Here is a 27,104-nt window from a genome sequence, read left to right on the forward strand (position 1 = left end):
ATTTGTTATTTGGAATTTCTTCTATTCTTTCAAAACTGTTATTGATTTGTTGTCTTAGTTTTTATTTTAACAAATTTTTAATGATGCCCCCTTTTTAAGAAAAGGTTCTATTTTCTTGTATTAACACTCACTACTGAGGTATAATATTCCTATTATCAATTATATGATAAATAAATCCTCAGTCAGCTTTACCTGAAACTAATAAGGAAAACAATTTAAGATTGTGTGTTTGAGTTTGGAGATGAAAAAAAAGGAACTGTTAGTTTAAGCATTTCTATAGCATCATGTGGAAATATCTAAGAATTTGTTGCTTTTAATTCTATATGAAAAAATCAGAAGTCCATGTTAACTTTTCAATGGCTAACAACCCAATGGAAGTCATTAAGTAGAAGTTTATACAGTGTAGCATTTATATTCAAGAATTAGAGTGTTGTCTCAGTGGCATCTTGTCTTTCCTTTATATAATATTTCTCAGTTTAATCTGTACCCCTTGCTTATTATGGAAAAAGTAGCACTTTCTTGTAAATATTAGACCTTTGCATAAATACAATGAGGTGTAGATATCACAATGTTGTTCTTATTTTCAAAAAAGTGTTTGGATAGATGTTAGTGTGCTTTATTCTTTACCTCCCTTTAGTCATTTTGAAGCAATTATACCCACTAGATTTCAGTTCAGAGGTGCCTTAAAATAAATGTCAATCACTTCTTTAACTCTGTAGGTAAGTTGAAGGCTAATATGAGGAAAAGAAAGAACAAAAGAAAGAAAAGGAATAGAAATTGCACTGAATAAAGGACTTGTAAATAAGAACAAACAAGTGAAATAAATTTTCAAAAGGTAGAGACTGAAAATTATTGTTTCATACCCGACTCACTGGAATATATTTATGTATGCATCAATACAGCAAGCATTTAGTGAGTATCTGATATACTAACCAAATATGATTAAGACATAGTTCCTGTCCTCAACTAACTCATGTATTGAAGATGAAACAGACTGGTATGAAACAAGAGGCAATAGTATTTACAAGGGCAATCACAGTTGCACGCACAAGTTTTTATGGTAGTACAGAGAAGGGACAGCCTAAATGCTTTGTGATGGATTATAAAGTGATAATCCTGTTAGACAATGCAATGAAAATCTGAAGAAGTCTGTTGAATAAAGAAGGTGTACAACACATTTCTTTTGTTAGTTTTGGTGTTCCTATTTCCATGTTTCTGTAAAAATAACATATTCTATTATTTTGGTGGTTCCAGGGGTTACCAAAATTTTCTGTTTGGTTCCAGATATTGGTAGTTGTATGTGGAGTGAAAAGCCAAGTGCAGAGCTATAGCTAGGATAGTGAGGTGGCAGAGTTATTACTAGAAATACTTTTTTCTACTGTTGGATTTTTAACTTTTCTCATTAATCTATGTAGTGTACAGTTCTCTATCCTCACATTTTTTTTACAAAACAAACAAAATAAGAGAAAATGAAAAAAATTAAGGGAGCCGCTACAATAAAAATTATATAAATACCCACAATACACAAATACACTTAAAGAAATTGGGTGCCGTCATTTGAGCCAGTGGGAGGCCACGCGATGGCGCTGCAGGCTAAAGATACAGGGAAAAGTCGCCATCGCTATGCTACAGAAGTCATTAACAAAAAAGGAAGATCAGGACAGATGGACTGGAAAGAAAAGCTTTATGGTCCACGATTGGGAAAGGAAAAACCCACACCCCTGCTACTTCACCGTGTAGGTCTGGAATTTGTGACTGCTGTTTCTTTCATGCTGGGAAATGGAGGTGTGATCGAAATTGACAAAAGGTGTGTTCAGGAGAAGCTATGGCAGACAGAGGATTGCACTTCCTGAGACAAAGGCAAGTTTTATTTCTCTTTCTGTTTTTGGAAGTGTCCTTGGCAGGTTCTGGGTTTGGACATTATTCTGTGACAGAGGAAACAGAGAAGGGAAAGTTTGTGGTCAACCTAGCAAAGGATCTGGGGCTAGGGCAGGGGGAGCTGGCTGTGAGGGGAGCCCGGGTGGTCTCTGATGATGATAAACAACACTTGCTCCTGGATTCTCATACTGGGTATTTGCTCACAAATGAAAAACTGGACAGGGAGAAACTGTGTGGCCTCAAAGAGCCCTGTCTGCTGTATTTCCAAATATTAATGGATAACCCCTTTCAAATTTACCGGGCTGAGCTGACCGTCAGGGATATAAACGACCATTCACCAGTGTTTCGAGAGAAAGAGATGGTCTTAAAAATTCCAGAAAATACAGCCGAAGGGACATCATTTCCCCTAGAAAGAGCACATGATTCTGACAGAGGACTTAACGGTGTCCAAAAGTACACTATCGACCCCAATTCTTTTTTCCATATTAAAATTAGTGACACTGATGAAGGCATAATATTCCCAGAGCTAGTGTTGGACAAAGCGCTGGATCGGGAGGAGCAGCGCGAGCTCAGTTTAACACTCACGGCGCTGGATGGCGGGTCTCCGCCCCGCTCTGGGACCGCTACTATACGCATTGCGGTCCTGGACATCAACGACAATGCCCCGCAGTTTGCCGAGTCGCTCTATAAGGCCCAGGCTCTGGAGAACAGCCCCATAGGGTCTCTTATTGTTAAAGTCTCAGCAGGGGATGTAGACTCCGGAGTCTATGCAGAAGTATCTTATTCATTTTTTGATACTTCTGAAGATATCCAAACAACTTTTCAAATCAATCCTTTTTCTGGGGAAATTGTTCTCACAGCACTGCTTGATTATGAGGCAATAAAGTCTTACAAAATAAATATACAAGCAATGGATGGAGGGGGCCTCTCTGCAAGATGTACGGTTTTAGTCGAAGTGTTGGACACGAATGACAACCCCCCTGAATTGATAATGTCATCACTTTCCAGCCACGTGGCCGAGAACGCTCCAGAGACAGTACTGGCTGTTTTTAGAATTAGGGACAAAGACTCAGGAGAAAATGGAAAAGTGGTTTGTTACATTCAAGATGATCTGCCATTCCTTCTGAAGCCTTCCGTGGAGAATTTTTACATCCTAATGACAGAGGGAGCTCTAGACAGAGAGATCAGGGATGACTATAACATCACCATCACCGTCAGCGACCTGGGCACCCCCAGGCTGAAGACCGAGCACGTGATAACCGTGCAGGTCTCCGACGTCAACGACAACGCGCCCACCTTCACCCGCACCTCCTACACCCTGCTGGTCCGCGAAAACAACAGCCCCGCGCTGCACATCGGCAGCGTCAGCGCCACAGACGCAGACGCGGGCGCCAACGCCCAGGTCACCTACTCGCTGCTGCCGCCCCAGGACGCGCACCTGCCGCTCGCCTCCTTGGTCTCCGTCAACGCCGACAGCGGCCAGCTGTTCGCGCTCAGGGCGCTGGACTTCGAGGCCCTGCAGGCGTTCGAGTTCCGCGTGCGCGCGGCCGACGCGGGCTCCCCGGCGCTGAGCAGCGAGGCGCGCGTGCGCGTGCAGGTGCTGGACGCCAACGACAACGCGCCGTTCGTGCTGTACCCGCTGCAGAACGGCTCTGCGCCCTGCACCGAGCTGGTGCCCAGGGCGGCCGAGGCGGGCTACCTGGTGAGCAAGGTGGTGGCGGTGGACGGCGACGCGGGCCAGAACGCCTGGCTGTCCTACCAGCTGCTCAAGGCCACGGAGCCCGGGCTGTTCGGCGTGTGGGCGCACAACGGCGAGGTGCGCACCGCCAGGCTGCTGAGCGAGCGCGACGCGCCCAAGCACAGGCTGCTGGTGCTGGTCAGGGACAACGGCGAGCCGCCGCTGTCGGCCAGCGTCACGCTGCACGTGCTGCTGGTGGACGGCTTCTCCCAGCCCTACCTGCCGCTGCCCGAGGCGGCCGCCGACCCTGCGCGGGCCGACGCGCTCACCGGCTACTTGGTGGTGGCCTTGGCCTCGGTGTCCTCGCTCTTCCTCTTCTCGGTGCTGCTGTTCGTCGCGGTGCGGCTGTGCAGGAGGAGCAGGGCGGCCTCGGTGCCCGCGGGGCCCTTTCCGGGCCACTTGGTGGACGTAAGCGGCACCGGGACCCTGTCCCAGAGCTACCAGTACGAGGTGTGTATGATGGGAGGTTCTAGAACCAGCGAGTTCAAGTTCTTGAATCCGGTTATCCCTAATATCCAGACACAGGGTGCTGGGAGGAATAATGAAGAAAATCCCACACTATGAAATAGCTTTGGGTTTAATATTCAGTATCAATTCTGTTCATATTTTCATGTACTTTTGGTATATGGTATTCATACTGATACTAGTTTGGTTTTAAAACACAAAGTTAATTATGCTACTTCAAGCCTAATCTTGAATTACTACATACTTATGTGTTACCAACATTATTTCATCTTTTTTCATTAATGACAGCTACCTTTAATTGAATGATCAATTTTTAAATTACATATTTAAAGTTTATTCCTTTCAAAATGCACAGATTGTTTTTTTCTCATTGTAAAAAACTGAGGTTTTGATAGTTTTCCTGGTAAATTTCAGAACTTGCATCCTATGATCCTAAACACTTCTGTGTATTGTACTTACTTCATGTTAGTAGAGATAACTACATTCCCTAACTTGTTTTAACATTCTATTTATTTTTTAAAAACTATGTCATCTTTTGTTCTAATTCACAGTTTAGTATGAAATATTTACCTATTACTCTGCCTATGAGAAATGAGAGAGTTTTGCAAGTTATATATATAAATGACATGAATAGTATTCTGTATGTATATTATTGTGTTATTTCCTTTAAATACACTACTCTTTCTTGGCTAATACTCTATGTTCATCTTTGCTGATATAGAAAATAGTCATGTCTTATAATTCAAGCTATATGTAATAGCCTGCATGGAAACAAAAATGAATAAAAACTTTGAAAATTTGTGTGGGTATATTGGTGATTTGTTGGAAATATATTCACTTTTCATTTTATTTAGCAAATTTTATTTTACCAAATTTAAATCAAGAAGAACTAAAGATTATCATGAAAAATAATGATTTCTCAATTAGCACCTACTCAACTTCTAGTCCCCTTTCATAGAGTGGTTTCTTCTACAATTTGCCTCAAAATTTCTAAGTAATATACTCATACTGCTATACTTGGCATTCAATTGTATACTGTAATCACTTTTTGCTATGATAATAATTTTACTTTCATATTCTCCAAACAAACCCACATGCAAACATTGCACATTCCTTTTTTTCTCCTATTCTTCCAATGTAGTTGTCACACCCACAAAAAACTTTTTTAAAGGAGGTAACTGGGATCAAACCCAGGACCTCACACATGGGAAGCAGGATCTCAAACCAATGAGCAACACCCACTCACAAGTTTTAAAGGTTAACCAGTAGATAGTGTCCATATTCCAAGTTACTTCAGAGTACACATTCAGTGTACTGTGATTATATTTTATTTCTTGAAAAGCATTTTAAATGCTGACAGTTGTTTTTTAGTTGCATTGTTTTCTATATGCCATTGTTTTTTCATATTATCTTTCATTTGAAAATCCATCTTTTTCTCCTTAACATATTAAGATACATCAGATACTCTATCTGTGATGTTTATTTCCTGGAGATCTTTTACCCAGAACTCACTAGTTCTTCATTTAAACTGGCTGCTGTAGAGGAGGCTGTCACCCTAGGACATTTTCCCTTTCAGTACCTTCCATTGGAAGTCCTCTTTTTCCAAGGTCCAATACATTCTTATTTGTTTTATCTCTTATTTAGTGGTACACAGCTTTTAATACATTCATACGATGGATACAGAAGGAGTTAAAAACTTTTGAGACATTGCATTGTGAAAGATCTGTATGATGATGATGATGATGATGATGATTGCTAGTTTGACTAGGTATAAAAATTCTAGATTGAAAATACGTTTCCTTGAGCTTTTGAAAGAACAGTTACTTTTACTTATTGCATATAGAGTTGATGTTCAGAAGACTGATTCCATTCTGGTTCCTATCATTTTTATGTGGAATTTTGTTTTGTTTTGTTTTCTTTCCTTTTCTTTCTGGAAGCACTGAAAAAACTTTACCCCTGTTATTCTGAGAATTCACAGTGATGTGCCTTATTGTAGGCTGTTCATTTAAGCTTGTCACATGGACATAATCTGTTAATGCTCAGACTCTCACTTTTAGTTATGAGAAATTTTCTTGATATGTTTCAATCATAATTTCTTCCCCAAATTTTCTATAAGCTTACTTTAACCAGAATCTCATTTGGCTAAATATTTCTCTTCCTGGATTGACCCTCTATGACTCTAAACTTCTTTCCTTTCTTATTTCCATCTATTTGGAAACTTTGAATCTTTTTTTTTTTTAAGATTTATTTATTTATTTATTTCCACCCCCATCCCCACCCTGGTTGTCTGTTCTCTGTGTCTATTTGCTGTGTCGTCTTCTTTGTCCACTTCTGTTGTTGTCAGCGGAATGGGAATCAGTGTTTCTTTTTGTTGCGTCATCTTGCTGTGTCAGCTCTCCATGTGTGCAGTGCCATTCCTGGGCAGGCTGCACTTTCTTTCGTGCTGGGTGGCTCTCCTTACGGGGCACATTCCTTGCACGTGGGGCTCCCCTATGTGGGGGACACCCTGTGTGGCAGGGCACTCCTTGTGCACATCAGCACTGTGCATGGGCCAGCTGCATGCGGGTCATGGAGTCCTGGGGTTTGAACCACGAATCTCCCATGTGGTAGACGGATGCCCTAACCACTGGGCCAAGTCTGCTGCCACTTTGAATCTTTATATTAAAGTTTTTCTTTTTGACTAACTTTTTTAGGAGCCCTTTTTTTGTTATCTGGTTTTCACAGCATCTTGTTATAGATTTATAAATGTAATATCTTTTCCCATCTCTCATTAACCCATTTATCCTCTAAAATGCATTATGCAGTATGAACAATTGATATAAAGGAGAGTGAGCTACAGAACTCACTTGCTGAGGTCATACAGTTAGTAAAAGGCAAAGATGAGTTTAAGATTCTAGAATCTCCACCCTTAAGCCCTAAGTTATTCTTCCTCTTGCAATAAGAATAATTACTGCCTAGAATTACTGTAAAGATTAAATGGGTAAATTTATCTATGTGGCATTTAGAACAATGGGTGGCACAGCCTATGCAAGAATTCAGTAAGTATTAGCTTTGTTAGAAATCATTTCTGTGGGGGTATTAATCAACCTAAGGCTTTCTTCTGTTTTCTCTATTATATCTGTTTTCTTCTGTTCATTTTAGTGGTGGTAGTGGAAGTAATGTTACTTTTGACCTTTCTGTCTCATGTTTTAGCCTTTTTCTCACATTTCTTGTGGTTTGGCTGTCTTATATTTAAGAATATTGAAATATCGAAATGCTTACTGTAAGCTCTCTGTGAATGCAAGGGGACTGTAGTTGGTAGGGCTTCAGTCTAATGTAACCATGCAAGGAGAGCACTATTACCTTGGCAGACTCCTAAATATCAATATATATAAAGCTTTATTTGGATTTTTCATATATTCCATATAAGTTGGCAGTATTCTCTGTGTAGAGATGGAGTGGAGAGGGATTCATTGTATGCCTTGTATCCTACAATCTGAGAGTACTAAGTGGAAGGGGCTAGAAGTCTCTCTACTCTGAATATAACTTTTTGCTAATTCTCTCTAATTTTGGTTTCTCACCTCATGCTTGCTTTCTACTGTGCCCAGAGTCTCCAAGACTAGAAATACTTCTAATTTAATTTCTCTAGAAAATCAATTTTCCATTCGCTGGCCCGGAGGTATATTCTTGTCTATGTAGGATTGGTAAGAGAATCAGAGAATTAAATTCTTCTATATACCTACTTTCAAGTAATAGCTTCTTTATTTATTTTAAAGAAACTTTAGATTACATAAATGTTACATAAAAAATATAGGGGATTCCTATATGTCCTACTCCCTCCCCCTCCTACACTTCCCCACATAAACAACGTCCTTCATTAGTGTGATACATTTATTTCAATTGATGAACACATCTTGGAACATTGCCACTAAACATGGATTATAGTTTACCTTATAGTTTATACTCTGTCCCATGCAATTTTGTAAATTATGACAAAATATATAATAGCCTGTATGTCATTGCAATGTCATGCAGGACAATTCCAATGTCCTCAAAATACCCATATTACACCTATTTTTCCCTCTCCCTCCCCTTAGAACCTCCAATGTCCACTGTCTTTATATCAATGATACAAGTTCTTCCATTGCTAGACTAACAATAGAATAATAGTAAGTCTACTTTAGTCCATTGTTCATTCCCCAGTCTTGAGGATTTGGGGATGGTGATGCCCACTTTGCCTCTAATTGAGAGGAAGCTTAGATCCTGTTGGGCAAATGGATGGAACTCTCTTGCTTGCAGTTACAGATTCTCTCTGTTCTTGGGATGGGTGTTGTCCATCATCAACACCTTTTTAGTTGTCCTGGGTGAGTCCAATGAATTGGAGAGTAGGTGTTGCAACTCTGCTAAGATTCAGGGCCCAACTGGCACATGGAAAGACCAAAGCTTTAAGTCTCTTGGACATACACCTATCAGTATAGTACTAACTATAGGTTGAAATAGAAGGGGCAGAAGAGCCACATGTAGGGAAACCACAAATGAGTCCAACTCAGTCACAGTGGGGAGCATAAATTCCAAGGTAAGGTCCCCTGGCAGGGTGCCAAACTTCTGAGCTGTCTGCCTTGACTATAGTGTCTGGATGTCTCCAGAGCCCTCTGGAATAGCTTGTTTTTTAATCCTTTTGGAATTCAACCTTATTGTGTACCTGGTCTCTCCAAATCTTGAACCTAAATGGACTTATGTGGGATAAACGAGTTTCTTGTGAGTATTGTCAGTTCAGGAACTTCAGACATTTCTTGATTTTGTTAAGTCAGTTTCTCTTTCATCTGATTTCTGTCATCAAAAATCACATGTATTCTCTTGTGCGTTCTTAGGCCTTGTGAATTTGTATCATTTCTATTCCTTTTTTGTCATTTTAGGGGGTCTTTTAAAGGGAAGAGAAATATCTGTGTATTCAATCCATGTGCTTTTTGATTTCTACCTTTCCTTACTTAATGATTTTTTAGCTTAAATTTTTAAAAAGTATTTTGAAATTAAAAGCTTTCAGGCAAACTTGTTAGATCCCTCTTCTATCCATTTTTGAGAGAACTCTGAGGCTTCCTATAGTGTACATCATTGTGGGATCTCAACATCTGTTCCAAACACCTCCCTCGTTAGTAACTATGCCCTTTGGCTAGGGCTGGAAACTACCCCAAGCTTCAGGGGTGACTCCTGACTGGATTAAACAAAGTAAGAGTTAACGATGGGTATTCATGTTCTGGAACCAGAGTCTCCAACTATAATCTTACACCTCTTGAAACACTGATTCATTCACTAGCAGGAAATGGTCTTAGTTGGTCTAATTAGAGTGAAAGTCATTTTTGTTCTATGATTAGGGAAGAGAATCTCTCCTGCTTTCTTCCTGAGATGAAAAAGAAAACATGTAGCCATATTGCTGCTGTAAGAAATTTTGGGAATCTGAGGAAATGCCAGTTTTAAGAGTATTCTTGCTTTAATTTTTTAAAAAAGCTAACATCATGAAGATGTGGGACAGAGCAGGTAAGAGTCCTGGTCCTTGATGATATAGTTTGCTTGAAGCTTGCTCAATATCTGGACACTTGCATTTTATTAGCCATGTTATTTACACCTGAAAGCATTCCAAATGAAGAATCTACTCAATGTTGTAGCATCTTGTAAAAATTAACAAATAAGGGAAATGCTTTCATTTAAGATTAAGTTGCTTCATAAGGGTAACAAATTTGTGGTCTGTCCAGTTTAAACATAATCAGTTAAACAAACACAAATATGGAGAAGTTGTTCAATACATAATGTGGTTCTATGGATAGATTTATATATTGATGCATATTTAAATACATAAATTCTAGGAAATGACATATATGTAACTCAGTAGTAAATTTGATATATTAATAAATCTGAGTGCATAGTTAAAGTTTTAAAGTTATATTTCCTCTATGTTATTATTTTCTTTGTTTCTGCTTCATGGCATTTCATGAGTATCAGCCTCATCTTTGAGAGGCATACAGCAATAGAAATGACTTCCATTTTACATACTTCTAATTATTAGATATTTATAATAAGTAGTGTGTGCCTTCATTTACCTTATTTGTACCCCAGGAAGGTAAAAAAATGTCCATGGATACTACTAAAAAAATCAAGGAATAAAGAAGGAAAAGGGATTTAAAGAGCTGGGAAGACAGGAGTAAATCAGGAAATAGGAGTAGTAAACATCAGTTCCAGAAATTGCCAATTCCATGCTAAGGATTTGTTCATCATAGAGTAGAGACAGAGTGAGCATTTTAGCACAGTTGAGATGATTGAATGCATAAACATCATATGAACCAGAATGCAGGAACATCATATAAACATATGAACCTTAATTTGTGTATATATAACAATTTTTCCTTTAAGGTTAGTTATTTGGGTGTATATAGATTCAGGAAATCCAAAGAACCAAATCCAATGAATATCTTTGTAACCAAAAATGATCAAATGGAATGATAGTAAAGGATATTTCACTTCTGAGACTCTTACGTTTTTGAAAAATGATAAACTCCACTTTATAAAATCATTCATCCAAAAATATGTACTATTATAGGAACTGGATGCAGCAATGAACAAAACTGACCAAAAAAACCCACATACATTCAAAAAGGTGGGACATACATCAAACAAATAAGCAAATAAATATGTATATAGAGAGCAATAAGGTAGTAATTGGTACTATGATATATATTCAGTAAACATGTTTGTGTGCTTATTGTTTTTATAAATTATGAAATTGAAATTAAATTGTAGATTTACCTAATATAAATTACTTCTTTGCCTACAGTTCATAGTATCAAGGAAAGTAGTCTACAGAAGAAGGGCCTTCTGGTGCTATAACAACTATCTTCGTATGTCCCATCTCATGGTTAATCCAGCTGCATATCTTCTGAAAGGGCTTCTGAAATGAGGCCCAACCATGTTTCCTTTTCCTTTCCTACCTAAGGAAGTACAAGTAGTGAAGGAATTTTGTTCAGTATAACAATCAATATGAAATACCACACTTATTTCATATTTTCAGTCTTCTTAGAAAGATTTTCACCTCCTGAAGTCCAGGAACCACATATTATACTTCTGCATTCACCACAACTGGGCATATTTGGTTGTATGTAAAGTGGGAAGGGATACTTAACGGGTGTTTTAAAACAAATACAACATCACAAACTAAAGAATCTAAAACAATTAAGATGAGAGAGAAAATATATTTGTAACCAGTTAAACACAATGGATAAAGCAATATTTGCTGCTAGAGGACATTTATGCCAGTGGAATTTAGGTAGCTTACATCAAATTGTGAAATTCTGAAGAGACGCATGGTGGCGCTGTAGGATAATATTGTGGGGGGAAAAATTACATCGGATGAGCGTCTGGACAATTACCCAGTGCTGGGAGAGATTCGGGAGGACAGAGAGGACAGGCCTTTAACGTTCGACACAGAAGCCATTCAACAGGGTTAAAATTCTTAGACCTCCAAGGATCTGGTGGACAGATCAGAGGCACGTTTCCCAGAATTGCGAAGTGGAGCTGAAACCGTAAGCCTTCGGGAAAGGAGCTATGAAGAAGGAAGGGGCAGGCACTCTGCGGATAAGGCAAGTCCTACCTCTCTTTGTTTTGCTGGGAATATCTCGGGCAGGCTCTGGGCCAGGGCGCTTTTCTGTGGAGGAGGAAATGCAGAGCAAAAGCTTTGTAGGGAATTTGGTAAAGGACCTTGGACTGGAGGTAGGCGAGCTGTCTTCGAGGGGGGCCCGGGTGGTCTCTAATGATAACAAACAGCATTTGCAGCTGGACGTAAACACTGGCGATTTGCTCCTCAGCGAAACACTAGACCGGGAGGAGCTCTGTGGCTCCACGGAGCAGTGTGTGCTGCACTTCCAGGTGTTAATGAAAAATCCCCTGCAGTTTTTTCGGATTGAGCTTCAAGTCATGGACATAAATGACCACTCTCCCATCTTCTTGGAAAAAGAAATGCTCCTACAAATCCCAGAGAATAGTCCTATTGGTGCTGTGTTCTTACTAGAAAGTGCAAAGGACTTAGATGTAGGAATCAACTCTCTAAAAAACTACACTATCAGCCCCAACTCCCATTTCCACATTAAAATTAGAGTCGATCCGGACAATAGGAAATACCCAGAGTTAGTTTTGGACAAGGCACTGGATTATGAAGAGCAGCCAGAGTTCAGTTTGACTCTCACTGCTCTAGATGGTGGGTCTCCGCCTAGGTCAGGGACTGCCTTAGTTCGTGTGGTGGTCGTGGATATTAATGACAACTCCCCTGAATTTGAGCTGCCTTTTTATGATGTGAAGATTCCAGAGAACAGCAACCTAGGCTCCCTGGTTGTCACTGTTTCAGCCTGGGATTTAGATACAGGAACAAACGCGGAAATATCATATACATTTTCCCATGCCTCAGAAGATATTTGCAAGACATTTGAAATTAATAAAAAATCTGGAGAAGTTCGTCTAAGAGCATTCTTGGATTTTGAATTAATTGCATCATACTCCATAATCATTCAAGCCACAGATGGGGGAGGCCTTTTTGGAAAATCAACAGTCCGAATTCAAGTAATGGATGTGAATGACAATGTCCCTGAAGTTTCGGTGTCATCAATTACCAGCCCAATCCCAGAAAATTCGCCTGAGACTGTGGTTATGGTTTTTAGTATCCGAGACAGAGACTCTGGAGACAACGGGAGGATGATATGTTCTATCCCAGAGGACCTGCCATTCCTGCTAAAGCCTTCAGTTGAACATTATTACACATTGGAAACCGAGGGAACACTGGACAGAGAGAGCAGAGCCGAGTACAACGTCACCATCACCGTCAGCGACCTGGGCACCCCCAGGCTGAAGACCGAGCACAGCATAACCGTGCAGGTCTCCGACGTCAACGACAACGCGCCCGCCTTCACCCGCACCTCCTACACCCTGCTGGTCCGCGAGAACAACAGCCCCGCGCTGCACATCGGCAGCGTCAGCGCCACAGACGCAGACGCGGGCGCCAACGCCCAGGTCACCTACTCGCTGCTGCCGCCCCAGGACGCGCACCTGCCGCTCGCCTCCTTGGTCTCCGTCAACGCCGACAGCGGCCAGCTGTTCGCGCTCAGGGCGCTGGACTTCGAGGCCCTGCAGGCGTTCGAGTTCCGCGTGCGCGCGGCCGACGCGGGCTCCCCGGCGCTGAGCAGCGAGGCGCGCGTGCGCGTGCAGGTGCTGGACGCCAACGACAACGCGCCGTTCGTGCTGTACCCGCTGCAGAACGGCTCTGCGCCCTGCACCGAGCTGGTGCCCAGGGCGGCCGAGGCGGGCTACCTGGTGAGCAAGGTGGTGGCGGTGGACGGCGACGCGGGCCAGAACGCCTGGCTGTCCTACCAGCTGCTCAAGGCCACGGAGCCCGGGCTGTTCGGCGTGTGGGCGCACAACGGCGAGGTGCGCACCGCCAGGCTGCTGAGCGAGCGCGACGCGCCCAAGCACAGGCTGCTGGTGCTGGTCAGGGACAACGGCGAGCCGCCGCTGTCGGCCAGCGTCACGCTGCACGTGCTGCTGGTGGACGGCTTCTCCCAGCCCTACCTGCCGCTGCCCGAGGCGGCCGCCGACCCTGCGCGGGCCGACGCGCTCACCGGCTACTTGGTGGTGGCCTTGGCCTCGGTGTCGTCGCTCTTCCTCTTCTCGGTGCTGCTGTTCGTCGCGGTGCGGCTGTGCAGGAGGAGCAGGGCGGCCTCGGTGCCCGCGGGGCCCTTTCCGGGCCACTTGGTGGACGTGAGCGGCACCGGGACCCTGTCCCAGAGCTACCAGTACGAGGTGTGTCTCATGGGAGACTCTGGAAGCAATGATTTTAAATTTCTGAAGCCGATTATCCCCAACTTCTCTCCCCACTGCCCTGGGAGAGAAATAGAGGAGAAAGTTACTTTCAACAACAGTGTTGGGTTCAATAATCACTGACTATAATTAACTTTTATATTTCATAGTGGGTTTTTTTGTGCCAGTACCAATCTAATCTTTGGAAAATCATGAATAAATTTCCCCCATTTGTGTGTATTTTAAATTGTATTGATGCTGCTGTTACATTTTCTCATATTCTCTCACCTTTGCTTTTAAGTAAAAGTGTCTCTAGTTGTGGTTGTAATGAGATGATAATCTATTCTCTAGGCCAAGAGGTCTTGATTTTTAAATTAATTATCCCTCTAAAATAACTTCAAATCACTTGTTTTCATTCTTCCACTTCCATTAAACTTTCACCCACAATTCTGCATATGGTAAAATAAAACTTAGCAATTCAAGCATTTCTTCATTTAATTTTTTTGCATTTCTTCTCATAGTTTAATAATGGGTTGCTATTCAGATATGTCTTTTGTTCTCTTTAAATCCAATACATTTTCTTTAACATTTGAAATGTTTATTACAATTGAAAAGAAACCTGAGAAATTGTGTCCTATGACACAACCATATGTGTAGCTATCTGATTAGAAAGGGCCAGGGGCAACTTTGTTGTTATTGCTTCCTTATTAGTAGTGAAGAGTGGTTGTGAAGGCAGGTGAATATTGTGGCCCCTCATGGAGTCTTGGAATATGAGGCTATAGTTTTCCAGATGACTAATCAGTGTTACAAAGCTATAACACAATTCAGTTGAATGTAGGCACCTGAGTAATTTGGATAACAAAGTGGACTTTTGTGTTAATGTTTATACTTATTTGCACGTGTTCTCCAATAATTTAATGTATATGTACTGGACAGCATTTTTCAAACTTTTTAAAAAACCACAATCAATAGTCAAATACACACTTATAATAGAAGGAAAGGTTGCATGAATAATGCTTAGCTTGTTTTTTTTTTTTTTGGTGCAATGTGAAATTGCTTATACGATTTAATTTCTTAAATGGTCTTGATCCTCTAAATTGATCTCACTACCTAATAATGGGTAGCAATCCAAAGATTGAGAAATACTTTTCTTGGATATAAAAAGTATGGTATTTACTAGTGGATTTTTCAAATATAGAGCATTGAGAAGTATCAAAAGATAGACCTTCATGGTTCTCATTAAATTTTTTTTCAAACCGTTGTAGGAAGAGAAGTTTTATCTCATACTACACAAGAACCAACCAACCACTCTTGCCTTTAAGAAATGACTACATTATAGAAGAAAAAGCCTTCATTGTTGGTTGGGGAAATTTCCTATGAATTTAATCAAAAAGTCTAAAGACTATGTATTGCGGAAGGAAAATATGGATGAACAAAAGGAGTACGAATGTAGTGGGAGAGGAAATTTGTGTGTGAGAGAAAATTTGTGTGTGAGAGAAAGCAGGCATGGGAAAGAGGAAATGAAAAGGGATGCGTAAAATGTTTGCTTTTAGAGCCACAGTCTAGAGTCAATGCCATAAATTGCCTCTTGAAGATATTTTAAAGCTTTATCTTATCATTCTAGAAGTACTGTGTATCAGTTACCTGATAATGCCAAAAGTTCAATCTTTCTCTCTAGCAAGTCAAAGATAATTGAATGTTTATATTTTTTAAAAGCTAATATTTAACAATATGTTCTTTTAAATAAATCAGTGTGGACCTATGAATATTTCTTTGCATTGAAGACGAATGGCGAGAACAGAAGTCAACTGTGTTGCATGTAGGCTAATTACATTCTCATTTTTCTATTTTCTCAAGTAGGACTAGGAACAATTTTTTCCCTCCTAAATAAAAGTGTCTTTAAGTGGAGAACAAAAATCCATAAGATATTGGTAAACTAAGGTCAAGTGTTAAGATCACTTCATGACTTTCCTGTACCTTGTGAGGAAAAGATGGAAGACCACGAACTGAAAGAGATGTAAAGGGTTATAGCTTCTTACCATGCCAGACAAATTACATGGAATGTTGAAGGTGAATAATAAAGATGGCCATTTCACACATACTAGAATGACTATAATAAAAACGACAGACGACAAAAAGTGTTTGTGAAGATATGGAGAAATTGGAGCCCTCTTATGTTGCTGGTAGGAATATAAAATCATGCAGTTCACTGTGGAAAATTCTGGAAGTTCTTCAAAATGTTAAACATAGAGTTACCCTAGGACCCAACAATTCCACTCCTATGTATCTAGCCAAAAGAATTAAAAACTCATGTTCACAAAAAAAGTATATATGAATATTCATTAGAGCATTATTCATAATAGCCCAAAAGTGGAAACAACCCAAATGTCCATCAACTGATGAAAGGATAAACAAAATGTGGTATCTCCACACCATGAAATTATTATTTAGCAATAAAATGAAATGAAGTACTGATAAATGCTGCAACATGGATGAACCTCATAAACATCATGCTCATTGAAAGAAGACAGTCACAAAAGATCACATTATGGTCCCATTTATAGGAAATGCTCAGTATAGGCAAATATAGAGACAGAAAGTAGATTAGTGGTTGCCTAGGGCTGGAAGGAGGGGGAATGTAAAGTGATTGCTAATGGGTACGAGGTTTCTTTTTGTGATGATCAAAATGTTTTAAAATTAGGTAACTATAAATATTCTAAAAAGATTGGAATTTTCACTTTGAGCAGGTGAACTTTATGGTATAAAAATATTTCAATGAAGCTGTTAAAAATAAAAACTGGGTGTATCTTGAAGCCTGTGGTACCAAGCAAGCGAGGTCTTACTCATCTGTAATGGGAGAGGGAAAGAGCAGTTCGGATATCTCAGATCACAAATCTAACAAGTGCAGCAACAGAGGAACCAGGTATTTTTCCTTTGCTTTGAGTTTTTCCAGATATATGCACAGCAGGACTTTTCTGTTTATGGGAAGAATTATGTATTTTATGACTCTAAAGGAGAGTGGCCAGGCCTTCAGGAGCTCAGGTGCCCAGATATAAGTAACCAACCAATTCTCCAAAAATACATTGCAAAAAAGAAATAATGCTCTTATACATCAAATGCCTTATAGCTAAATTTAAATCAGTGCATAGAAATCAAGCTGCCTCAGCAAACTGTATGCTAAGGGACTACAGGTTTTAAGTAATTTAAAAGATGGATTTATATCCAGTGGGGAAAAGGTCACTCACAAAATGGAGGTGGAAGATATGGCACAGGTTCCTCAGACAGATTTTCTTGAAAGCCCTTAATAATAAAAATAACAATTACATTTGGAATTATGCATGACTATGGAAAAGAAAGGATATAGGGTATTTTAGCTTCCAAACATTTTTCTCCCCATCTTCCTTTCCATCTCAAGTCCTGCCACCACTACTAAGTCCACTGTTTAATCTAACAACATGGGCTCTCAGACCCTAGGTCGTCACCTCTACTCCAGTTCAATCATTAGTGCCCTGCTTAGATGCTGTACTTTTTGCTCCCAGAACTGTTTCTTCTGCGAAATAACAACTTTGGTATCTCCTTTGAAAACACAATCTTCTATTCCTTTAATCCTCTCATTCCATTACTCCCATCGCATCTTGTCTTTGACCTTAGAGGACCTCAATTCCATGCTGCTGCTACTACTCATCAGTCCTCTTCTGTTTTAATTTCTTTCCTTTTCAACTGATACCCTGTTTTACCACTCTCAATCACTCTCTTGCCCATATTCTCAAATCTCTTCTTTTATCCCGTCACTAAAAGCACCTGATGAAACTCCACTCAGAAGAATTTAATTGTTTCTCTCCTCTGTTGCACTGGGATGCTGCATTCTATAAGAGAAAATTTACAAAAGTATTAAAACTGTTGTCACCATTAATTTATCATATCCAAACCTTACTGGACTTCAACAAAACCTATTTTTTTTTCATATTTTCCTAATTAGTTCTCGCCTCTTTTCTTCATAATAACTATTTCAAACCTACTTTGAACTTCTCATCCTACCACTTACACTCCATTTACCTAATACCTTACAGAGAACATAGAACCCACCAAAGTCTTGCGCCTAAACCTACACCTTTGACAACATTTGTACCTTTATTTTTCTCCTGCTGAAGTCCTTTCCACCTGTATATGTGCAATAACTTCATACATCCTCTGGATCGCATCTTACACTATCTTCTAGAAGTCTTACATTGATTATCTCCTCACCTGCATTTAAAAGTTCTCCCTCTCTGAGTACTACACACCAGCATTTAAAATATTTTCAAGTCTCTCTAATCTCAAAATAAATCTTCTTGAGTCTATCTAAATTCTCTTTCAGATACTTATCTATTTTCTTTTTACAGTCAAATTTATTGGAAGATTTGCCTACTCTTTTTCCACTTCCTCATCCCTCTCACTTTTCAACCAATTGCAATCCTTTTTTTAGATTTATTTTTTATTTCTCTCCCCTCCCCCCCCAGTTGTCTGCCCTCTGTCCATTCACTGTGTGTTCTTCTGTGACTGCTTCTATCCTTATCAAAAGTATGGAACGCGTCATGAATTTGCGTGTCATCCTCGCGCAGGGGCCATGCTAATCTTCTCTGTATCGTTCCAATTTTAGTATATGTGCTGCCTAAGAAAGAGCACAACCAACTGCAATCTAATTCTCATTAAAACCTCTCTAATGAGACTGCCATTGTAAAGGTTTCAGAGATTTTTTTATAAGTTGGTTAATGGTATATGCTGAAACAAAGAGATGCAAACACACAGTAGCTTGTAGAATTGTGTGTCTCTTTTGTGTAACATTTCCGGTATAAATGATTAGGGCAGCTTTGTTCCTCATGGTCCTTCTGGTACCAAATTTTGTTCCAAATTCCTATCGTAATGTCATGGTCTGCGTGACCATAGGTAGGTCACTGCCAGATCTGGGTTCTAGCTGACTGGAAGGAAGGATGCATGTCCAGAACTTCCATTCTAGACCGGCAAGTAGCAAGCAAAAGTTTGCTCAGAGTCTGTGAGAATTTAACTCACCTGTGACAATCTAACTTACTACAAGGGAGGCTGATATAGGCAGGCTATCTGAAAAGCCATATGCCTGGGTACAACTCTATCACTATGGAATTAAGAGACAAACATTTGGCAGAATGATCATCTTCCTAAATCCAATGGACAAATCTAGCACTGTATGTATTGACTTTGCTGAAGCATATGATATTGTTGACCATCCTCATCTCCTTGAAATGCTATTTTCTTTAGATTTCATGGTTTTGAGCCTTGGGCTAACTTCTTAACCTCTTTTTTCTAAACAAAGGTGATTCCCAGAGTTCTGTGTCCAGTCCTTTTCTATTCTTACTCAACACTCTTTTGCTTGCTTATCTTAGAGCTCTCATGATTTCAATTACCATATATATGCTGATGAATTTCAAAGCCCATATCTACAACATACATTTATTTCTTATGCTTCAATTTTACATGTTTATATTTATATTTTTATTTTTATTTAATTATATACACACAACATATATACACGTAGAGTATATATGTATAACTAGCATTCACTGGCCACTTTATAAATATTTACTGATTAGATTCCTGCAATGATAATCCTAGACGATAGATAACTATTATTACCCTCACTTTACAGGTGAGGAAACAAAGGCACAGCGGGCTAAGGAACTTGCCTAAGTCTACAGCAGACATTTTAGCTCCAGAATCCAAGTTCCTAACAATTATGATGCTGCCTCCAAGGTACAAGATAACACCTTTAGGTATTTCGCTATCACTCTTTAACCATGCTTGCCTTTATAACATATTTTAATTACTTGCCTGCTGATTTTTCTAGGCTGTGAGAGATATAAAGACAAGAATTATATATACCTTTCCATGCCATAGTCTTAAAGCCTACTTCTATGACAGAAATTTAGAAAGTATTTGAAAACATGCTGAATGAAAAGATAAATAAAAGCATTTAAAAGTATGCCTCTGGCTTTATTCAAGAACAAACTTTCTTCTGGAAATTGACTCAACTTAATTTAGCAACTAATAAAGTACAATGTATAAAAAATCATTTTGTAGATTTTCAGAATTGGAAACTACTCTGTGATCATATTTCTGACTATGGTACTGTTTATTTCTTGTTTATCTCTATCCTGCTATCAGAGATATCTCCTCTGTATATCTTAAATGATGCCATACTCTGCTTCCATTTGAAATGTTATCCTTCAGCAACATATACCCTGTTCAAGGCCAATCCCAATTTCACTTGCTATGTGAACACCTACCAGAGGCTAGAGGAATACAGTATAGCACTCGTGGGTGCACAGTTTCACTTTCCCTAAGTACTTACTGCCCACGATTACCAGTTATTTACAACTTGTTTCATATTTTTATTTTAAAATGTTTTAAGCTTTTTAATAACATGTTTTATAGTTCTTTATATATACCACAAATGGATGTATAATTGGTATATAATGTGATAAAATTATTTTACTTATATATAGGCTAGATTCATAGATGTCTATAGAAGGAAATATAAGAGACTGACATTTCCTCAGAGAAAGCAGACTGGGGATCAACTTAGAGAAACAGACTTATTCTTAATTGTACCGTTTTGTAGTGTTTGCGATTTTAACCTACATGTGTTTTTAAAACTGGAAATGAAAAAGTAATGACAATACTAACTATAAACGAATGAACTCAACTAGCATTTGCATGAGAGAATATATTTGTAATTACTCAGGAAATGGCCTGAATCAAATATTCCTTTAGCCAAGGGCATTTTAATGGCTCTTTCTTGCCAGGCATTCAAAAAAAGCAATAATTAAATGTAGAGTATAGTCCTTCTTTGGAACCATATTCAAATGAACCAACAGTTTAAAAAATTTTTTTGACGAAAAAATGGAGAAAATCAAACACAAACTAAATGTAAATTATATTAAGGGATAAGTGCTAAATTTGTTGGTTGAAATAGAGATACTGTGATTATATATCAAAAGTCCTTTTCTATTAGAGTATACTGAAATACTTAGAGGTAAAATATAGGATGTCTAGGATTTGCTTTAAAATACTTTAGATGTATTTCTGAGTTACTTGTTCCAAGTGGAAAACAATTTTAAGGGAAAAAATTTCATAAAGACACATGGTGGCGCTGCAGGATAAGATGAAAACAAAGCCTGGGCAATGCACGGTGGGGCAATTATTCAGGGGAAGAGAAAGCATCCGGTTCACTGAGAAGAGAGGTTTCAGAGGAGTTAAACCCACAGAACTGCTGCAGGGTTATATACCTTCCAAAGGTTCCATACAGAAAAAGCAGAGTTTTGGCTTCCAAAACTAGGGCCGAGCTTAAAATTGTCCACATAAGAAGTTACCTAAAGGAAAGATGGAGATCAGACGGGTGCTAGCTCTGCGGAAAAGGCAAGTCCTTATTCTCTTTGTTTTGTTGGGATTATCTCGGGCAGGTCCTGAATCTGCGCGCTATTCTGTGGCAGAGGAAACAGAAATTGGCTCGTTTGTGGCCAATCTGGCAAGGGACCTGGGTCTGGGGGCAGAAGAGCTGTCCTCACGGGAGGCCCGGGTAATGTCTGATGATAATAAAAAGCATTTGCACCTTGATTTGCTAACCGGGGATTTGCTCCTAAATGAGAAACTGGACCGAGAGGAGCTATGCGGCTCTTTTGAGCCCTGTGTAGTGCATTTTCAAGTGTTATTGAAAAACCCTTTACGTTTTTTTCGGGCTGAGCTACACATCAAAGATATAAATGATCATTCCCCTACATTTCTGGACAAAGAAATACTTTTGAAAATATCAGAGAGTACCACTGTCGGAACCACATTCCTAATGGAGAGTGCTCAAGATTTGGATGTAGGAAGCAACGGTCTCCAAAACTACACAATTAGCCCTAATTCTCATTTTTACATTAAAATTCAAGACAGCAGTGATGGAAAGATATACCCAGAGCTGGTCCTGGCCAAAGCGTTGGATCACGAGGAGGAGCCTGAGCTCAGATTAATACTTACAGCGCTGGACGGCGGCTCTCCGCCCAGGTCTGGGACAACCTTGGTCCTAATCAAAGTCTTGGATATCAATGACAATGCCCCTGAGTTTGCTCAGAGCCTCTACGAGGTGCAGGTCCCGGAGGACACACCCGTTGGCTCATGGGTTATCACCATCTCTGCCAACGATGTGGATGCAGGAAATTATGGAAAAATATCTTACACATTTTTCCATGCATCAGAAGACATTCGTAAAACATTTGAAATTAACCCAGTATCTGGAGAGGTGCTTTTGAAAGCACACTTGGATTTTGAAGTAATACAGACCTACACTATAAATATCCAGGCAACAGATGGTGGGGGTCTTTCAGAAAAATGCACGCTTCTGGTTAAAGTGATAGATATAAATGACAATCCACCAGAAGTAACCATGTCGTCCATCACAAACAGAATTCCAGAAAACGTCCCAGAGATCCTCGTCGCTGTTTTTAGTGTCCGCGACCAAGACTCGGGGGACAATGGAAGAATGGCTTGTTCTATTCAGAATGACCTTCCCTTTTTCCTGAAGCCGACCTTCAAGAATTTCTACACGTTGGTTACTGAAAAGGCACTAGACAGAGAGAGCAGAGCCGAGTACAACGTCACCATCACAGTCAGCGACCTGGGCACCCCCAGGCTGAAGACCGAGCACAGCATAACCGTGCAGGTCTCCGACGTCAACGACAACGCGCCCGCCTTCACCCGCACCTCCTACACCCTGCTGGTCCGCGAAAACAACAGCCCCGCGCTGCACATCGGCAGCGTCAGCGCCACAGACGCAGACGCGGGCGCCAACGCCCAGGTCACCTACTCGCTGCTGCCGCCCCAGGACGCGCACCTGCCGCTCGCCTCCTTGGTCTCCGTCAACGCCGACAGCGGCCAGCTGTTCGCGTTCAGGGCGCTGGACTTCGAGGCCCTGCAGGCGTTCGAGTTCCGCGTGCGCGCGGCCGACGCGGGCTCCCCGGCGCTGAGCAGCGAGGCGCGCGTGCGCGTGCAGGTGCTGGACGCCAACGACAACGCGCCGTTCGTGCTGTACCCGCTGCAGAACGGCTCTGCGCCCTGCACCGAGCTGGTGCCCAGGGCGGCCGAGGCGGGCTACCTGGTGAGCAAGGTGGTGGCGGTGGACGGCGACGCGGGCCAGAACGCCTGGCTGTCCTACCAGCTGCTCAAGGCCACGGAGCCCGGGCTGTTCGGCGTGTGGGCGCACAACGGCGAGGTGCGCACCGCCAGGCTGCTGAGCGAGCGCGACGCGCCCAAGCACAGGCTGCTGGTGCTGGTCAGGGACAACGGCGAGCCGCCGCTGTCGGCCAGCGTCACGCTGCACGTGCTGCTGGTGGACGGCTTCTCCCAGCCCTACCTGCCGCTGCCCGAGGCGGCCGCCGGCCCTGCGCGGGCCGACGCGCTCACCGGCTACTTGGTGGTGGCCTTGGCCTCGGTGTCGTCGCTCTTCCTCTTCTCGGTGCTGCTGTTCGTCGCGGTGCGGCTGTGCAGGAGGAGCAGGGCGGCCTCGGTGCCCGAGGGGCCCTTTCCGGGCCACGTGGTGGACGTGAGCGGCACCGGGACCCTGTCCCAGAGCTACCAGTACGAGGTGTGTCTGACAGGAGACCCCGGAAGTAATGAGTTCAAATTTCTGAAGCCGATTTTCACCAACCTTTCAGTCCAAGACTCTGGTAGCAATAAGGGAGAAAACGCCAACTTCCGTAATAGCTTTGGATTCGACATCCAATAAAATAAAAATTTAAAATATTTTTATCTTTGTGTTTTTCTTGATATGCGAACTGCTGATGTGTTTTGCTAATCTGTAATGTATTTTAGGTTGTACTACAGTTGCACACGCCATTGTTGTCTTAAATAAAACATTTGTTTTACAAATATCAGTGAGTATAATGAAATGAAAATATAATCTGCATTTTCTGTTTTTTTGTTAACCTGTTAAAAATATTCTTAATTTTTGGATATGCATACAGACGTGTTTAAGAATAAATGTCAATATGCATTATTTACTTCATAAAAAACATAAAGCAAAATTCCAAAATATTGTTGCGTCTGAGTGGAAAGTGTATTGGATTTTATCTACTATTCACAAAAATTATTTTAAAAGGCGCTATCTTTCCATATTCAGTGCAAGAGAACCTTTTGTTGTTGTGTGTATATATATATATTTAGCTCATTTCATAAAATAAAATGGACATTATTGACTTTTTAAGAATTTAATTTTTTCTTGGCTATTTTTGTTGTTGAAGCCCGTGGTGTGGTAGTCATAATATTCTGGCCTTGACATTGCTATTTTGTTTTCTTTAAATACACTATGTTTAGTAACTTAAAATTACTATTATTTTATATAGTTCATTACTGAGTAACCAGAATGTAGTTCATGATATCACTCTAAATAATAACCTTCAGCAGAAGAGTAAAAGATGAAGACTTTTTAAGAAACTGAACTGAAAATCCAAACAGTTCAAATGACTTAACTTCACTTTCCTATTCATTCTGAAGAGTGAATATAAAATATCCTTTACGTCCTACACAGATATTCGCAAAGAAGGAATGTGTCCTCATTTTTAATTTATATATGTTTCAATTGTTTTACAAATTGCAATGTCTCTAATTTACAAGTGGACAGTTCAATGGAAGATTTTAGGTATGGATTTTGCTAATTGGAATCTAGTGTGGATATATAGCTAGTGTGTACAGACACTTCTTTATGTGCTCTCATAAAACTAAATCATATGGAGGAAAGAATGTGGCTCAAGTGGTTGATCTCCTGCCTCCCACATGGGAAGTTCCGGGTTTTGTTTCCCGTAAACAAACAGCAAGCAAAACAAATGAAAACGCCATCTCAGGGAAGTCCATGTGGCTCAGTGGTTGAGCACCAGCTTCTGACATATGAGGCCCCCCATACCTAGAAAAAGAAAAAACAAAAAATACCACAACTAAAGAATATAAACTAGATGTAGTAAAATGGATTGCAATTGTGAAATGAATGAAACAAATTTTGATTTCTTTAGGCATCTTTTTTCCCCACGTCATGCAATTTTAACTGGTTTTATTTTGGGTTGCAACAGGTATTTACTAGTTGTGAGAATTTCATTTAAACTGACATTTAAATAATAAAATCCTTAAAAAGAATGTTTGGGACATTTTTATCCCTCAGCATCACTAGAAAAAAAGTTATGCCAATGAAAGTCGGTAGAATATTTAATGAGTAAATACTGCAGAAAGGAAGAAGAGCTGAAAGGATAGAATAAGAAGGTAGGAAAAAAGTGAGATGGAAAAAGAATTAAAAGCATTGTATTTTTACCCCCAGTATGACTCAGTTAGAAATGAACATTTAAAATAGTAATCAGCTGGAGGAGCTCTGAAGAACTCGATGGAGAAAATGGCAGCTATTTTGCTTACTATCATTGCAGTCCAAGGATAAATGAAAGAAAGAAACTATAATAAAAACTATAATAACTTTAAGAATTAGACTAGCAAGGATTCAGAAATACTTTATAGAAAAAAATGAATGAAATCAATAAATTAATAAATGAAATAATAACTGAAAAAGTTGAGAAAGATACTGGTTTCTTGATAGAGCAACTTAACTTGATGAAGATGTCTATTCTTCCCAAAATAATTTTTAAATTCAATGCAATTTCTAACATTGACATGGAAGAAAAATTTGCATGAAGAGGTAAGACAATTTTTATAAAGCAGTGGGAATGCCTTACCCTATAGTTATTAGAATGTAGTACAAATTTGAGGAAATAAATCTATTTGAATGGTTCAGCAACAGACCACTGGATGACCAGATAGGAGAGAATCCAGGGTCAGATTCGTATATATAAAAGAACCGGATTTTGATAGAGGAGGTGTCAAAATCTTTGGGGGAAAACTTAATACCTAGCAAAGGTTATTAGAAAAACTGATTCACTATATATTAGGAGATAAAAGGAGGGCTGAGAAGGACTACTGAAGTTTAATGTATATAGACGGTTTAATTAGCCTGACTGTAAAAGTGTGGAAGTGGATAGAGTTGATGGTAACACACTATAGTGAGTAGCAGCTGGGTTTTAAATGGGACTATGTTGGAAAAGGGTAGTCTAAGAATGTAAATATCAATTGAAAGAAAGCTAGAGAGTAATCTAGGGACTATAACTCAGTGAACCCAGAGGTGGATGAAAATTGTGGTTGATAGTACAAATGCAAGAGTGTCCTTCTGTGAGTTAGAGCAGATGTGCATCACTATTGCAGGGTGGTGGGAATGTGGAGAAGCATGGGAAAAATACAACTGGTGTGACCTATGGGCTGTTGTTAACAACAGTACTGTAATATTCTTGCATCAATGCCAAACTTGTACTGTGTTGATAAGGGGGGGGGGGGGAGGTACAGAAACAGTGTGCCAAATGCATGTTATGGACCATGGTTGGTGTAATAGTCTGATATTATTATCTCATAATCTGTAACAAATATTCCACCAAGGTGTAGTACATTGGTGAAGGGGTTTTGTATGGGAATTCTACACCTGTGCATGATTGTTTTGTAAGTTCACAACCTCTGTAATAAAAATATACATTAGAAAAATAATAGGATGGGCTGGGGGAAAATACACCAAATGTGAGATATGGACAATAGTTGATAGTAATCTTGTATAGTTTGTAACAAATGTTTCACAACAATGCAAGGTGTTGGTGCTAGGGTGATATGTGAGACCCCATGTGAGGTTATGCATGTTTATTTAGTAAGTTCACAACTTTTACTATACATTTATATATGTATGTTCATGTATGAATGATATACTCCAATAAAATTTAAAAAAGAAAAAAATAGGTTCACTATATAAGAAACAGAATCCCCATTACATGCCATATAAAAGTAAACTTTATATGGATCTAAGAACTGAATTTACAATATTTATATTATGAACTTTTAAAAAATAAAGGTAAATATATTTTTATGACATTAGGATTGGTTTGACTTTTTTAAACAAAATTGTAAAAAGTATAAACCATAAAGACAAAAACTGATGTTAATACCTTAATACTAGAGGATAACCTAGACATGCTAACAGTTTGACAGAGAGAAATTACCTGTAATATTTTAACTGAAAAGGATTAATATTTAGATTAATTCAAATCACTCTTGCAAATGAGCAAAATATGTCAGGAAAATCAATCAGATA

The 27,104-nt window shown here is 39.9% G+C and overlaps 3 protein-coding genes and 1 non-coding gene across 4 annotated transcripts; 3 read left to right on the top strand and 1 right to left on the bottom strand.

Moving 5' to 3' along the window:
• The first annotated feature begins 1,287 nt into the window (after positions 1 to 1,287).
• On the top strand, positions 1,288 to 4,879 carry LOC105745576 (protocadherin beta-10-like). Its single transcript, XM_012522964.4, has one exon. It carries the CDS (start codon positions 1,826 to 1,828, stop codon positions 4,178 to 4,180), a length of 2,355 nt encoding a protein of 784 aa, XP_012378418.2. The 5' UTR covers positions 1,288 to 1,825; the 3' UTR covers positions 4,181 to 4,879.
• Positions 4,880 to 11,454: 6,575 nt separating this feature from the next.
• LOC101432940 (protocadherin beta-12-like) lies at positions 11,455 to 14,385 on the top strand. Its single transcript, XM_058285931.2, has one exon. The coding sequence runs from the start codon at positions 11,654 to 11,656 to the stop codon at positions 14,033 to 14,035; it is 2,382 nt and encodes a 793-aa protein (XP_058141914.1). The 5' UTR covers positions 11,455 to 11,653; the 3' UTR covers positions 14,036 to 14,385.
• Positions 14,386 to 18,447: 4,062 nt separating this feature from the next.
• On the bottom strand, positions 18,448 to 18,556 carry LOC111762783 (U6 spliceosomal RNA). The gene has a single exon (XR_002795810.2). It is a non-coding gene; the product is annotated as a U6 spliceosomal RNA (small nuclear RNA).
• Positions 18,557 to 20,186: 1,630 nt separating this feature from the next.
• Positions 20,187 to 24,149, top strand: LOC101445710 (protocadherin beta-14). Its single transcript, XM_004452573.5, has one exon. It carries the CDS (start codon positions 21,288 to 21,290, stop codon positions 23,667 to 23,669), a length of 2,382 nt encoding a protein of 793 aa, XP_004452630.2. The 5' UTR covers positions 20,187 to 21,287; the 3' UTR covers positions 23,670 to 24,149.
• The last annotated feature ends 2,955 nt before the right edge of the window (positions 24,150 to 27,104 follow it).

This window comes from Dasypus novemcinctus, chromosome 2 (assembly GCF_030445035.2).
Source record: "Dasypus novemcinctus isolate mDasNov1 chromosome 2, mDasNov1.1.hap2, whole genome shotgun sequence".
Classification (NCBI taxonomy): Eukaryota; Metazoa; Chordata; class Mammalia; order Cingulata; family Dasypodidae; genus Dasypus; species Dasypus novemcinctus.